General features: G+C 41.5%; 2 protein-coding genes across 2 annotated transcripts in view; one reads left to right on the top strand and one right to left on the bottom strand.

Moving 5' to 3' along the window:
• The first annotated feature begins 625 nt into the window (after positions 1-625).
• Positions 626-2,482, top strand: LOC138059910 (uncharacterized). The gene has a single exon (XM_068905569.1). The coding sequence runs from the start codon at positions 626-628 to the stop codon at positions 2,480-2,482; it is 1,857 nt and encodes a 618-aa protein (XP_068761670.1).
• Positions 2,483-11,760: 9,278 nt separating this feature from the next.
• Positions 11,761-16,802, bottom strand: part of LOC138021384 (uncharacterized) — a 73,741-nt gene continuing 68,699 nt past the window's right edge. Inside the window, exons 44-45 of the mRNA XM_068868281.1 lie at positions 15,235-15,374; positions 11,761-11,884 (exon numbers count right to left, since the gene is read on the bottom strand). Of these exons, the coding sequence (XP_068724382.1) occupies positions 11,862-11,884; positions 15,235-15,374 (163 nt within the window). The 3' untranslated portion in view covers positions 11,761-11,861. The remainder of the gene's footprint in view (positions 11,885-15,234; positions 15,375-16,802) is intronic.

Here is a 16,802-nt window from a genome sequence, read left to right as displayed (position 1 = left end):
GTTAGCTCGGCTCCGCTACGAGGAATTCATTCATTCTGCAAATCATCGCTGGTGATATTGCGTTTTTTCAACCCCACCTCCTCCCCTTGTCCCGTCAACGTGCCTTATAGGCGGCCTAGTTCTTTTCAGGCGTTTTTGTGCCCTCACCTTTGCACCAACGCGCATGATGCGGAGCGGATTCATCAATTTTGCTATGTCAAAAATTACATTTTTGCCTTTCTCGACTCGAGTAAACCGCTTTTCTCTCCAAAATACTTTCGTAAGTGTATTCTTTTTCTACTCCTATATGGCAGTCTAAACTCTACAAAATTGGAAAGCCGTACTCATCGACTCTAGTTCTTTGTTGACGTGCATGCATTGATGTGCTTTGACATGAAACTTATTCCGGCTCTGGTTCTTCTTTTATCATCACTGTTGTCTGCAAAACAGCATTGGGCTATCCGGACAAACTCCTCTCAAGTCCCCCAAATCATGTTGGATTCCTGATATCGCCATATCTGGTCCAGGGAAGTTTTTCGTCTGGTAATCCATGTATTTGCATATTTGCTTCTTTGTCAAACCATGTTACGGGCATTTAACAATCTTGTCACGGTCCAAAGCAAGCTATCTATTGTTATTACTTCTCATGGCTGGTGATACAGGCCATTGTGTCAATCCAGGCCCGTGTAAATTCCCTTGCGGGTCTTGCAGAAAACCCGTCAAAGAAAATCAAGCTGGGATAGAATGTGAGAACTGCTTTCTCTGGTATCACAAAGAATGCATACACCAATCTACAAAATCATACGAGGCTTTTCAAAACAACTCTCGTCTTACATGGATTTGCGTTTCGTGTTTGTTTCCAAACTTCACCACTACATGGTTTTCATCGCTGCTCAACTTCACATCTGCAAACGACTTCTCAGCCTTGGAGAACGTCACGGAAACCTTTCCATCTTCCCCTTTTCGTCCACAGATAACATCATCTCCTGTTATCCTACGAAACCATACGTCAGATAAGAGTGAAAGGAACAACATCACATTTTTCTGCGCTAACATAAACAGTATTAGGGGGAAAAAGTTAGAGCTCCAATCATATCTAGAAGTCGAAAACCCTGATATTGTCGCCTTGCAGGAAACAAAAATCGACGAGAGTGTTCTAGACACTGAAATGTTTCCACCGGAATTGGGCTATGCTGTATTCCGGAAGGACAGGGTGATTGGCGGTGGAGGTGTTATTCTAGCTATTAAATCATCTCTTGACCCTCTTCAATGTAACAGCATCAATACTGAGAGCTCTGAGAGTGTATGGGCCAAGATACAACTGAATGGTCAACCACATTACGTTTGTAGTTACTATAGGCCTCCGGACCAGCATTATTCTGAGCTATCAGCGCTATGTGAACAGCTCACTGACGTTTGTAAACTTCATCCAACTGACAACCCACCGGCTATTCATGTGATGGGTGACTTCAATTTCCGCTACGTGGACTGGGAAACGGTCACCAACAGGAATGGCGGGGAGCTCTGTGATTCTGAAGGACTAGTTCTAGTCGACATACTGCGTGATTTTTACATGGAACAACTGATCACCTTTCCCACACGTGAAGAAAAGACCTTGGATCTCTTGATGACCAATCGACCAGGACTTGCATCAAATATTAGATCACCAGCTAAGTTCAGCGATCACGATGCGATTGGCTGTTCACTCGCCTGTGCTACTCCAGCTCAACGCAAACCACGCCGTAAAGTTTACCTGTACGCCAAAGCGGACTTTGACAAAATGCGCACTGACATGACTCAACACAAAGATGACTTTTTTCAATCTAGCTCTAATGATAGTTCTTTTGAGGAGGACTGGTCAGCATTTAAGAATTGTTTGTTGAATTCGATCGAGAGGAACATTCCGTCAAAGTGTGTCAGCGGCCGTGATAAGTTGCCTTGGTTATCGCCGTATTTACGTCGCCTAGTTCGCCGGAAACACCGCCTTCACGCAAAATTCAAAAGTACAGGCAGTGCGAGGCTTCGCCACAAATGGCACATGGTGAGAAGGAAATTGAACTCGTGTCTCCGTGTTGCACGTAACAACTATATTAATAGCGTTATCGGGGATGTCAAATCAAATCCCAAGTCGTTTTGGAAATTCATCGCTTCTCAACGTAAGGACAGCCAGTCTATGCCACCTCTTCAATCACAGAATGGCCATCTCGCTGAATCTGACCCTGAGAAGGCTTCGACTCTAAACCAGCAATTTTGTGATAATTTCTCATCTGAGGACAGTGTATCAATCCCGCTTTTAAAGCGTAAGTTCTTTAATATGCCTAACATCCAAATCACTGAGGGTGGGGTCTTCAAATTACTTGCTAGCCTTAAGCCATCTAAGGCTGCTGGTCCCGATGGCCTACACCCCATAGTCCTTAAGGGACTGGCACCAGTCATCTCACCAACCTTGGCGTTCATTTTTCAGAAGTCCCTCGACAATGGTTCTTTGCCTAATGACTGGTGAGACGCAAACGTCTGCCCGCTCTTTAAAAAGGGCGACAGATCTCTTGCAATTAATTATCGACCTATCTCGCTGACCAGCATAGTCTGCAAAATCCTCGAACACATCATCTGCTCCAAAATCATGGCCCACATAGACGCCAACAATATATTGTCTGATCGCCAACATGCACTCAGGAAATCACACAGTTGTACGACACAGTTATGCCATGTGATTAATGACTGGGCGTTTAATATAGATCGTGGGTTTCAAACGGATGCCTTTATAATTGATTTGCCAAGGCTTTTGACAAAGTGCCGCACGAGAGACTCAAGTCGAAATTGTTTAGCTACGGCATCAGAGGGCGTACCCTTTCATGGATAGACTCCTTCCTCTGTCAACGAAGACAGCGAGTGGTCGTCAATGGGTCTGTTTCTGAATGGTCATGTGTTACATCTGGTGTACCCCAGGGAACAGTCCTAGGGCCCATTCTCTTCAATATGTTCATTAATGATATCGTGGAGGTTGTTAGCCCAGGTACAGAGATTCGTCTCTTCGCCGATGATTGCATCTGCTACAGGAAAGTGAGCTCCATAGTAGACAGCGAGATCTTGCAGCAAGACATCGATCGGCTGGCTGTGTGGGCTGATACCTGGTTGATGGACTTTTCCCCGTCGAAATGTAAAACCATGCGGGTCTCCACAAAGACACGTAACAACATCCCGCACCTGTACCACCTCAAGGGTGCGGCCCTTGATTCTGTAAAGGAAGTGAAGTATTTAGGCATAACCATCACTCACAATCTTCGCTGGAATAAGCACGTCGCTGACGTCACCCGTAAGGCCAATCAAATCTTGGGCTTGCTGAGGAGAAACCTGTATTTCTGCGATCAAAATACTAAGGAGGCAGCTTATGTAGGCCTTGTACGACCCATCCTGGAGTACGCCAGCGCCATCTGAGACCCTCCAACTCAAAACCTAATCCAGGAACTCGAGAAAGTCCAGCGTCGGGCTGTGCGGTTTGTTACATCAGATTATTTTAATTATGAAGAGGGAACAATTACACGTCACCTATTGAAACTGGGCTGGAAACCCCTAAGAGACCGCAGAGATGCAGCCACCTTATGTCTTTTCAACCAAGGACTTAACCAACTGGGGAGCATTCCAACAAAGAATCTATCCCAACCCTCAAGACATTCCCGCCATATGCATAATAAACACTTTAACGTTCCTTTTGCTAGAACCAATATTTTCAAATTTAGTTTCTTGCCTAGAGCAATTAGGCTGTGGAATAGATTACCTTCTTTTGCAGTAAATTCTAATTTAGACATCGCGGCTTTCGAGGTCCTAGTCAAGGAAATGTAATTCTCATGCGCTGTGCATATATATACAAACTTGTAGGTTGCACTTATCATTAAAGTGAAGTAAAGTGAAGGGCGGAATCGTTTTGTCCAAATCCTTAGACTGTGCATGTTATTTAATTCGAGATTGACATTAAACCGGCTTTGGGTATTTGCCCTCAGCAATTTTACTCCAGACCACTGGTTGTTTTGTGATTAGTACCGCCCTGTAAACAAGCGCGGAAAATGCAGCCCAAAAATTTATAATCTCTCTTGAGAAGACAATGAGGGGAAAATACATAAAAAAAGCTATACTTTTAATAACGTAGAAAAGCATTTTCCGCCGGACTGTGGTCTGAGAAAAAGTACAAAAGTATTTAATTTTTCACAGCTTTTCTCAAAACCAAATACCGATGTCGGTATTTTATTTTTTCTTTCGTTTCAGTAATCCGAGCAGCCTCAATTTTTTTTACATCTATTTCAAACGCTAGCTATCGATCGAATATCATCAGGAAGCTCATGACGCTTAGGGCAGAGGAATTGAAGATGGCTCCCCTAAAAACGATATTAGCGTTATAAAAAGAACTGAATCTAACGATAAAGCCGGAGTCTCGAGTTTGTTACATTTTAGGTGCGTCTTCAAAGTTATCAATCGCAAGATCGAAACTTAAAAGAGAGATAAGAGATACAGGAAGACTAGCTATTCTAGGGCGTTTCCTCGTTGAACGAAACGCCATCGGCACATGCAGCTGAGTGTTCAAAGAAATTTTTAGAAATGAGCGAAATAGGCGAGCCAATCTGCAAATCTGAGTATGGAAATAAAAGGACCACAGCTCACCGTTAAAGTGCCCATGAAATAAAGCATAAATCAAGCTTACTTGAAAGACGTTCTTAAGAAAAGAATCATGCTGTTTTCACTTCTGAAATACCTCCTATCTTACATTTTGTGTAAAACTGATGACGCCGTGAGTGGCTCCAAAGGAAAACAAGTCCTAAAATCTAAATTATTCTCGGAAATATTAAAGCGGTTCTCTTCAAACTTGGCGCCAGTAATGTACATCAATCAATGCATAAAATGACACCTATTCTGCAATTGATATGGCAATAGTTTACTTCCAGATCAATTTCGTACAAAACATTTTTTCTTTTTTGTTTTAACAAAATCACTATCAATGTGTTGATTAGGAAAAAAAAGGCAACATGGGCTCTATGTGTGTTTTGAGCAGGACTGTCTGTCTTGCCTGATTTGAAAGGAAATTGCATGAGATTTTTCACTTACAACCAAAAGGGACGGGAGCCAAAAGTGGTTACGTCATAATCTGCACCGTCCTGCACCTTTCTTAAGCCTGATTTACACTGTGACTTAAGCATAAGCAAGACAGAGTTCACACGTGTCGCATAAGTATAAGAGAAAATTATTAACATACGCAGGCGCAATTAGCTCCAGAAAAACTTGCTGGACAATAGGACTAGCAAGGTTCCCAAATGACGGATGAAGAAGAAATTCTCCCCCTACTGTTACTCGATCCTTCTGCTTCATAGAAGAAAACGACGGCGACAAGAGAGAGAACGTAAAAACAAACTGAAGAGGTCCTGTTGGGTCAGGGATATTTTCCGAAAGAGGAAATAACAAGGAGACTCAGGAACTGCAACCAGCAGACCGACAATTTTATTTCTGGCGACATGTTGCAAAGGCAGGGATAATTGCGAACCGTCCCAGCAAGTTTCTCGTAAAAAAAAAAGAAAAAAAAAAAAAAAACAAAAAAACAAAAAAAACGTACCTTCGTGTCGGAATCCTTCTTAGGCACTGTCTTATGCTTATGTTTATGTTGCACCAGGTCTACACACAGCTAGAAACGTGACATAATAGAAACGTGACATAAGCATAAGCAAAAGCATAAGCAAATGGAAACGATTCCTTTCAGCGAATTCTGCCTTCTCTTGGGATAGTGAAGTCTTCCTGTCGGAAGAGTCCATTTCAGAAATTAATTTCTGATCCATTAATGTCGGCTCCCTGACCGGTAGGGTTTATTGGGGTTTTTGATCTCTTCCAGTCAAAGTGACTTTTTCAGATGCTTTCGATTTGGCTTGTGGTGCATTTGTCGAGTCTGACTCTGAATTGGTATTTCACCAGAATTGTTCCCCTACGGAAAGTCTTCAAAGCTCGACTTGGCGAGAGCTAAAGGCTGTTGGTATCGCCTTACAAGCCTTTGCAGCTTCGTCATCCGATTCTAAAGCCATCTGGTATTCTGACGATAAAAACGTTGCATCCATTCTTATCAATATCAGCAAGAAATCTGATTTGCAGTAGCAGGCTCTTCAAGTCTTTCAGAAGTGTATTGAATATCTGTTGACGTGAAGTGGATCCCAAGGGATCTCAACGCCAGAGCCGATTACATCAGCAACCTTATTGATTTTGACGATTACGCTCTTAATCAAGTAAAGCTATGATCCTCTCATATCCGCAGTTCATATATGATCCATTTCATATATCATTTCATTCGCTCTTAATGTTGTAATTTTTCAGGTGATTAATAGTTTGTGGGGTCCGTATACTGTTGATAGGTTCGCTTGTTCTTAAAATGCCAAGTTACCCACTGACAGATTTAACCCGCAGTTTCTTCAACCCGGCTGTGAGGCAGTCGACGCTATTTCTCAGGATTGGGGATTAAATGATAATAATCGGCTCTGCCCTCCCGGTTTGTCTTATTGTCAGAGTTTTAAAGCACATGGCGTTGAAAGTAGAGGGAATGTTAGTGATTCCGGTTTAGACGTCGTCCATCTTCTGGAACACTTACACCAGAGATGTTGTGCACTGGAATAACTTTGTTATTGAATGCCTTTACCTGCCCAAGTTTCAGGGGTTATTTGTGAAAGGGAAAGCCCGCAATTCTCTTTTCGGCACCAGATTCTTAGATTTTGATATCGTAGCCCCTCGGGTGGACTTCCGTTGCCCCAGGTCCCCTTCACGTCTCCCAAGATTTTCTACTAGGCCCTCTGGGAAATGTGACATTTCATGTTAAAATTGCTTTTAGACGCTGCATATGTTCAGTTTAACATACTGTCTCTTCTAGTTGTTGAGGTTTTTTTATATATACTTACTTTGGGTGTCGGTGCATCATAACCTTTCTTGAAATAAATGATTTATTATTATTCATGTTTTCAGTGTTGCTCATGTATTTTTCGTTTTGTCCTAGATACCTTCCGCTCCGGTTTCTGGGACCTCAACCAAGAAGCAATACCAGACGCCTCGACTTGGGAGCTAGCCGACAGATTGAAATCAACTGTGCTTTCCTCAAAATCCGGGAGCACTTCTCTTTTGTACTACCGAGCATATCGCAAGTGGAAGGACCTCACCGTCAGTAAGCTTAACGAGAGTGGTTTCCCTGCTAATCCCTTTTCACGATGCTTCGTACTTACAACACCTTCTCGAAGAGTCTCATTCTCCCATTGTTATAGATTCCGCTTTTTATGGCATAAGGCGGGCCCATAGTATGGCCGACATTCCCTCCCCTTCGGATAATCCTGTTGTCGAGGCGGTTAAGTCTGCCTCAAAAAGGATTCTTGGTACCGGTATCGTTAACCACAAAGAGCCCTTTTCGTCTTGTTTGATCCATTATATTTGAGCCAATCAAACCTTGATAACCTTGTTGAATTAATATCACTTTATATGTCCTCTCATTTGCTGGTCTCTTTAGGTTTAACGACCTTTCGAGAATTAGAAGAAATTTTATTTAGGTATTTTCTTTAATGAAGGGTCCATAATCACAAAAGTCCTTAAAAGTAAGAAGGACCAACTTCGCAAGGAAGGATGGGGAGGGGGGGGGGGGGGGGGATTTTTAGGCCCATTTCCAGAGAGTAGGGCTCTTGTAAGTTAGTGGCCTTCGATAAGCCTATCAGTTATTGCACTATTCGAGGAGCCTTTAAACTGGAGCTTAAAAGAGTTGGGGTTGATTCGTCCAAGTTCAGGCTTCTTAAAATAAACGTATTTGGTTATTGTTGCTTTTTGTTGTGCAGTGGAGGCAAAATATGTTATTTGTAGGCAACTGAGCTCGCGAAGAAGGCCGTATTAACTATTTTCTCGGCACGAGATAACCTGGACCTGGGTTCAAGGCTGGGGAATCGTGGGTAGTGATAAAGGGGTATATAAAGCCTTGTATAACACGTAGTGGTCATCTAGGTCTCAGACCCAACCGCGTTTTGCGCTTCGTTAATTTTTGTTCTTTTACTGCTTTTTCAGATGTTATTCCGTGGTTAGCTCGGCTGTTTTACTTTCTGTTAAGTCCTGTAAGATGGGCTTCTATCCTCTTGGAGCTCGAGACATGGTTTAGATGCTTTTTATCCTCGGGTTCTGTTCTGCCTTTCTCGCGTTTTTTTAAAGTTGCAATGAATTAGTAATAGGACTTCTTGTCTTACAATTCAGGTGTAATCGTGCTCGTAAGTTTAAATTGGCCGCACTCTGCGCGCTCGACCGATTTTGAAATCACTCGTCCGATTACTCCCTGGATTGTCATCCACTCAATCGTTTTACTACTACTAATCGTGCGAATAATTTCAAATTCGGGCGAGTGCTCAGATTTGTACGACACGAAGTCCTATTACTAATTTATCTTAACTATGACAAAATGCGAGAGTAAAATGTCTTGAATCCCTCTTTGTTTAAAAAAGTTGAAATTATATTCAATCTGTTTTGCAAACAGAAGGAAAACATCAAGAAAGATCCCATTCAAGTGCATGTGATTGACGCGCGAATGGCGTTGATGTGCAATTACAGGTATCCAATTTGGAGTTGTTCGAATTTGGGCACCCACGTGATCGCGCGAAAATTACGCAACAAACAGGCTCGCACAGAACCAATCCGATTCGAGAATTTTGTAATAGTTACGATTATAATAATGATCAACACTTATATACTTGTGCCTATGGGGCCAAACTCCAGCTAGCGTACGTCTTTGATATTGGAAATCTATTGTAAGGTCAATTGACACCTGTCAAAACAAGGTATCCGCTGACCAGTATCACGTGACTATATCTAGGGCTCAAGTTTAGAGCTCATCGAGGTGAGCTGTTATTTACTAATTTTTAAGTTGACCGGTGAACAAGTATTGGTTTTCGATTGAACCACGGGCTCAAGCCAGGTTAACTTATTGAAGAATAATAAAATAACCCGGGAGCTCCACTTTTGGGGTTGCCAAATCTATATATTATTGTTGACATTCCATATTTTGTAATAGCTCGTATCGAGCTCGTTATTTTGCAGTAATGATTCTTCTGAGCAGTTTTTAATTTTATACAAGCGTTTCTCTGAATTCTATTTTGGGAGGTTTATATCTATCAGTATAACCTCATACGCTTAAAAAGAAATTCTCATCCTAAATGGTTAGGCTTTTCGTCCAGATCAACCAAAAATTAATTTCTCTTTATGTCGCTGAGGTCTGAAAACCTTTCACTCTGTGAGTTTGTTCTTCCTTCGGGTCGAACGCTACAAACGACTCTACACTTTTACTACTACATGGATTCGTGTCCTACTCGTTAAGGCTGCGCCGCGACTCCTATATCTGCGAAGGAGATGATTCAAAACGCCATTGAAAGATCTTTCCAGAGTCTGTCCCGACCTTCGGACCAGAAAGAAGAACAAATAGCCAAGCGATTTTCAGATGAAAACACGTCCGTCGTCGAACAAGCAGTTAAGAAAGCTTGGCGTAAATCTTTACCTGTAAGAAATAGGGCAATCAGCAAGAGTACGTTCATTGCTAACTAGCCATGGAGAATTCGAAGTTTGACGAATACGTCGATCTCCTGGAGGCCGGCTCTTTGGCCACAAATTAAAGAGGTCCTTAGAAGGCGGGTCAGAGCTGGTCGTAAAGATAGAAATGATTAAACTGGCCAACAAGAGAGAGTTCGGTTGTTTAACCGTAAACGACGCGAGGACTTAAGCAACGAGCTGGCTTCTGATACTGACCACAAGCAGCGATTTTCCCGGTCAGCGAGCAGGGCAGAAATTGAAACAGAAACAGAGCCATATAACGACTAATGGCCACTTTACCAGGCATCTACTTCAACGCGATCCCGTGTGTTGGGAACGGGGTTGTTAAAAAAAGCACCCCGATTGGCCTCCATTGGGATAAAAACCTCTAGGACCAATAAGATAAAACCACATATGCATTCACATCCGAGAAGTGAAACCGCGAGCCTTAAGAGAGATTTAGCATCACGTTTGCGTAAAATGGCAGACGTCAGCTTGCCGTTTCACGTCAAAAGGAGTGAAGCTTGTGACCCACAGCAACTCGGATTGGACCCTGTTAACTAAGTAGTTAAGGAAAAACAAAAATTGAGGTTCTTTTGAAACATCGTTTATTAAAAAGACGCTATAAACCTTATTCATAAATGGCGGTCACATTTATAATTCTTTTGTCCACGTGCAAATTAGCCTACCAAGCCTCATTTTAGAGCAAGAATTCTTTTCAATTCACTGTATAGTATCGAGGCTTGGTAGGCTAATTTGCACTTCGACAAAAGAATTATTAATTGACCGCCATTTATGAATAAGGTCTATATAAAATGAAAACTTGTCAATTTTTCCGAGTTTCGATGAAGCTGTTTAATTTATGAGTCAGAGTCAAGGTAAGTTCATAAAGAAAATAGCGGTATGGAGTCAGTCATGAACGACCTACACGGCAAACGCGAAAATGCCTATTTTCATCGGCAAACAGCAACCTGCAAACGCGGAAAATGACGGGAAAATCATGGTTTACGCAGCCACTTTTGCCCTTCGCATTTCTAGTTTAAGCGCAATGCTAAATCTCTCGATCGATCATTTGTTAAAATCGACGGGGGGGGAGGCTTTCACCATTGCACCATTGAAGTAACTGTTCCTTTATGGGCTATCAGAAAACAAAAAACAAAAAGAAAAAAAAAGGAAATATTATTTGAAATTGGTTTGGCAAGGGCTGACGCTTACTCTGCAATCCAGCGCTTATTACAAATGCTCACTATATCAACTAGTCTTGTACAGAAAACGTAGGTAAATCTTTTTTCAGAGGTTTTGTGGAGTGAAAAACTGTTCCTTTAATGTGCGTGTACCTGGGGTGAGAATTTACCATCAGATAACAAAAACAAACGAAAACGTATTGAAATAGTGAGCTAATTTTAAAGACTCCGATTTTCTTTTATTAGCGGATGTTGTAAAAAACTTTTTTTCACGGGCTTATGCGTTTTCCAATCAATGCAATCAGTGTTCGTCAAGAGGAAAGGCGATAAGACAAAATGTCACCTTCTCAACTGATGAATGTGTGTCCTCACTCGGTGGGTTGGGGGGGAGGGGGGGAGGGGGGGAGGGGAGGGATCAGGATGCGTTAACTTTATCTGTTTAACGTTGGAAGATCGCGCACCCGTACGTTGGCTCAGTTGGTTTAGCACCGGACTGTCACGCGGAAGGTCGTGAGTTAAACTCCGGCCGGACAAACACTCAGGGTCTTTAAATAACTGAGGAGAAAGTGCTGCCTTTGTAATTACATCTGCAAATGGTTAGACTCCCTAGTCTTCTCGTATAAGGACGATAAGCCGGAGGTCCCGTCTCACAACTCTTCAATGTTCATAATCCTGTGGGACTTAAAAGAACCGGCACACTTGTCGCAAAGAGTAGGGCATGTAGTTCCCGGTGTTGTGGCCTGTCTTCTGTGGTATATCATGGTTGGGAGGGTAAAAAGGGCGCACTTAATTTGGAGCCTCGCTCTGTTGTGCGACCCCCACCACAGCCTGTTTCTCTGTTGTGGTGAAAGTGATTTTAAAAAAAATAAAATAATAAAAAAGCAATATCTGATTCATCCAACTTTTTCGTTGATAAATAAATGGCCACTAATTAGTCGCGATTCAGAACTTATTGATCGAAGAGATTTATGTCATTTTGCTAGCTAATCCTTATTGTGGTTATGATGGGTTTCAGCAATGAAGACGCCGATTCTCCGTGACGAAGACAAGCAAATTCTTTATTTGTTAATTAACTCTTAGTGGTCCTTAGATCACTTCTTCTTAAACGACTTTCAGAGTTTGCTGTCTTTACAATTACACTTCATGGGACGGTGGATCTGGAAAAAAAATTGAATAAAAACAAAAGTCATGTTATGCTTTGATGACTGCCCTTTAAAGCTAAGAATTTGTTGAGGAGCGAAGTAAATTCTGAACCGCAACGTCTCAAAAACGTTTTGAGGAACAATTCAGTGATATCGATCGGAGAGATGAAGACAATTTCGACTAGAAACTAAACGTAACGTATTAACCAGAGGTTTTTCCTTGTGAACATATGCATTATCCTATCTTCTCGCGTTGTTGTTTTTACAACCAACCTTTTCTATCATCTTAATGCAAAGTGAAATTGGTCACTATCAATCTCCCACAGGGACACCCAACGTCAATTTTCGGAAAATATCTGTTCGGAAGACGATTTGAGATCTGGAAGTTTCGGAACATTTGTTGTAAAATTTATTGCTTGCCTGCCTTTCCTAGGATTTTCGAACATCAAAAAAATGGTATAATTGCCCATTTTAACGGATTTTTACCTTAAAAAGGTCACCTAGAATTTTCGGGAGCCTTTTTTCTGGCTAAAATTTTCGAAAAAGTAAATTTTGATCCCTATAAGTTTCGGACCACTAGACTTTCAGCCAGGAAATCCGAACAGATGAAATATTTTTAGGGGATAAAAATATGCCTATATCTACAGTTTAAATACTAAAATACGTTAAACAATGCTATGTTTAAGTGGTTTTGAACTATGTTCTCGTTGGGTGCCCCTGTCTCTTTTGCGGGATATGCAAGATTAAGGGCCTGTTGTTAATTGAGGCACGGGTCTAAAAGCACAAGCAGGTCACAAAAGTTCCTTCTGCACTGATGGACAACAAGCCAAACGTTTCCCCGAGACCTGAAACAACATATTTTTGAAGAGTGAGTATATCTATAAGGAAACTTTTGGTGTTGTTCTTTTTTCTGTAGCACAATGGCATATACACTGACCTGTGACCCGCCGTGTTAATAGTGACCAGAGTTAATAATGTCAGAGATTTGTAAAAGTGCTACGCCTGATTCAAGTGACTGAATAGAGGTCACAGTGCGTTACGTTAAAGGCAGAAAGTTCTAATCAGGTATTGTCTGGGGAATGGATGGAAAGATCTGCAAGACTTCTTGACAGATGACAGAGGTATGACGCGTTGGTAACAATGCTCGGTTGGTGGGTCTTTATCTGACAGAAATTTGGTTTTATCAACGGAGTTGATAATGTAAATTGGCCACCGTACAGAGATTCTAGAAGCTGACGTTTCGAGCGTTAGCCCTTCGTCAGAGCGAATTATGGGTTACGTGTAGTTTTTATAGTAGAGTAGGAGCTACGCTATTGGTGGTAACATGGCAACGTGAAAAATAGGAATATATTAGTTAAATGAAAAGCGTTCGTTAATACCGTGAGGATTAAGGGTGCTGATTTGGAAGATAAATTTTTGTTCCAGATTCTTGCGGATTTCCGTCGTGCCTAGATGTAGGGAAAGGCCGCAGATAGCCATGTGTTTTATGGAGTGGTTAGGGAGATTAAATGACGAGCGACTGGCTTAGATGCATCTGTCATTCTTCTCAACCTCGCGAACGTGTTCGCGAAATCGGTCACCTAGTCGTCTACCTGTCTCGCCAATGTATAATTTATTGCATAACGTACAGGTTATGCAATAAATAACATTTGCGGAGGTACATGTGAAACGATCGGTGATCTTAACAGATCGCTTAGGTCCCGATATCTTGCTAGTGTTAACAAGACAAGTTTTGCATCGTGAGCGCGCGCATTTGAAAGTGTTGGGTTGCTCGTTAGTTTTGAGCGCGCTTCTAACTAAAAAGTTGCCTACGTTTTGGTCGCGTTTGAATGAAATAAGTGGGGGTTGCAAAAAAATTCTACCAGTCTCGGGATCATTTTGGAGTAATTTAAAATTATTAAGAATGATACTTTTGACTGCGTGACCTCTTTATCTGACAGCCCTGTATTGACCTGCGGTGTCCGTCAGGGGACCATCCTCGGTCCACTCTTATTCTTACTATATATAAATGACCTTCCAAATTGATTCATTTGTTACACTGTGAACCGAGGATGTACGCCGATGATACGCATGTGACAAATGCAGATAATAATGTAGGTAGCGATGAATCATCTCTTAGTGAGGACCTATTGAATGTGCATACTTGGTTAAATGCAAACAAACTTACTCTATATATGACTAAAACAGAATTTATGCTGATAGGATCTGGCCAAAGGCTAAATACCATTGTTGCTTCCCCCTCAATCTTAATGAACGGTACTCGGGTAAAACAGGTTGTAACTAGGAAATCACTTGGTGTAACAATTGACGACAAACTCAGCTGGAATTGCCACATAGAAAAATTAACCAAAAAGATCTCTTCTGGAATCGGTGCCATGAAACGTGTTAGGCACCTGGCTCCTCCCGGCGACCTTACATTTTATATACCAAGTTTTCATACGACCTCACTTTGACTACTGTAGTACTGTTTGGGGAATCTGTGGGGTAACTTTACAAGAAGAGCTGCAAAAATTGCAAAACAGAGCAGCCCGCGTTTTAACATTCTCTAAATATGACGTTGATGCTGGCCAATAGGCCATTTTCGATATATTAAATATTCAGCTTGAAAGTGAGGCAGTGAGGACAAAGACAATAGAAACACTTGGGAATTAATGTGAAAAATATTTACATATCATCCACTTTCCTTTCTCTTTGGCCTCACTGACTCGCTATCAAGCTGAATTTTAATATATCGAAAAAGGTCTATTGTTGGAAATTCTGGGGTGGAAAAATCTTGATCGCCAGCGAAACATACAAAAGGCCACCATGGTAAGCTCCGGACTATTTAGCATCGAAATTTTCTGAACGAAATACAAGCTACAATTTAAGGGACTCCGAGAATAAACTTAATGTTAGATTGCCAAGCACAAATTATTTCAAAAATAGTTCTAGTGGCGCCACACTGTGGAATCGCCTTCCTTGTAAGGTTAGGAGCGCGGAATCCCTCAGGTCGTTGAAACGCGCAATCAGCAAAACGCTATAAGGCACGGCATTCATGGAGAGCAGCTTTTTAATATAGTGTACTTTATATGTATAGTTGAGTAGTTATAATTTTGATCTTTCTGTAAATAGCTGATGAATTGCCTGTGGTTAAATAAAGTTTCATTCATTCATTCATTCATTTACTTGGCTCACGGATTATGGTTGAGATAACAATTAGACCGCGGACGATTTTGTACATAAGCGTTTTTTGTGTTACTGTGAAGTGGCAATGGTCTTTTCAAAGTCGATGCATTGTACATCAGAAGTGTTAAATAACGGGTCGCTTTTCGGGAAAGCGATCATGCAAGAGCACACTTTATTATATTTTTACTCAAAAGTATTACCAAGGTTAAAGAAGTCAAGCTTTATCCTGTTGCTCGTGCAGTGATTCCAATAAACCAGGCTCACCCCTTCATTGGGCCATCCTCCATTAGGGTGGACACAGAAACCGTTTTGGAGGTTCTTAAGAATGCTGGTGGAAAGCCTAACAAAAAAGGGAAAGTAAAAAGTGACAAGGGCGAAAAGCTTGAATTGCTTATTTCGAAACCTTGGGAATCTTAAAATTACGAAGCAAGGATTTCAAGGTTTGCATTCACAGCCTTGAACACTAATAATTTGATGACTAGGGCCCTTCTGATTCAGGCGATCCGAGTCGTTCCATCTCGACTTGGTCCGACTTAGATTCAAGTCTACATTTCATGCATTGAAGAATTTTAGAGACGGGGTGGCGAGAAAAGGCCTCTAAAAGACCTTATTCACGATAGCCGCCATGTTGGATTTGTCTTTATCATACAAATTAGCTACACACTTCTGAGGGGGCAAACAACGCAAGTTCGAGAGGTTACAACGAACATCTTAGCCACACAGATGATTTGTTTTACGTTCATTGAATATTTATCACCTAAGTAGTAAAATAGAATGCTTACACAAGTTACTTCGATGATTTTTTAGTGAAAAATGAACAGGTAACGAAGTAGAAAGTCAAAATGTCGGAGGTAATCAAAAGATATAAAATTATTATAAAAGGTACTTAATTCTAAAATCTAAAATGTTAATTCCGTAATTTGCTTTTATTCCAATGTTTGCCCCCCAGCATAACACATGGCTACTTTACATGAGAATTTGAAAACCAACATGGCGGCTATAGTGAGTAAGGGCTATTATTGTGTGTCACAAGATATATTTCAAGTGAATTGGGGATTCATCATACTTTTATAGATAATATCTTAGCTGGTTTGCTGATTGGTAGAAGCTACTAAGGGGTATCCTTCCTGTTTTTCTTTCGGTTCCGTCCCACGAGGTCTTTTTAACAAAGGTCTGTTAGCAGTTAGCAGAATATTCGGTCATTATTAGATCATCGCTGCGCTACCGACTGAGCTACAAGGTCAGACGGGAGCAAGTCGTGGGAACTGATGATATTAAAGTCACGGCAATGAATATGTACGAATACAAGAAGGGATTACGTTTTTTCAAACGTTGGCCGTGTAGTTCAATTCGCACACTGGTCAGAGTTTTTCTGTCCTTGTGTGGGCCCATTTCCATCAGTCGGACTAACGCTCACATGGTTCATATGGGGTAGATACTTAGATTTATGGAAAAGTATGTATCATCCTCGAGGTTTGTTAATTTGAAGGCGTTGTAGAGTTATTGCTCCCAAATGCCCGGTCTGGCCGGTCAGTTCTGTCAAATGGAAAGCGCCCTTAGCACTTAACATTACACTCTAATGAGTTAAGTCCATTATAAACATAATCACGTGGGAGGCGCGATGGCCTCATGCTTAGTGCCCTCGACTCCGGAGCGAGTGATCCGGGTTCGGGGCCTTGCCGGGGACATACACCTTATTCCAAAATGGCTGATGATTTATTTGAATACAATTGGCCCTTGTTGCCTCGTTCAAGACAAAATATTCTTT

This window comes from Montipora capricornis, chromosome 1 (genome assembly GCF_036669925.1).
Source record: "Montipora capricornis isolate CH-2021 chromosome 1, ASM3666992v2, whole genome shotgun sequence".
NCBI lineage: Eukaryota > Metazoa > Cnidaria > Anthozoa > Scleractinia > Acroporidae > Montipora > Montipora capricornis.
The sequence above is the reverse complement of the archived record's forward strand: the minus strand, read 5'-3'. Positions and strand labels throughout refer to the sequence as shown.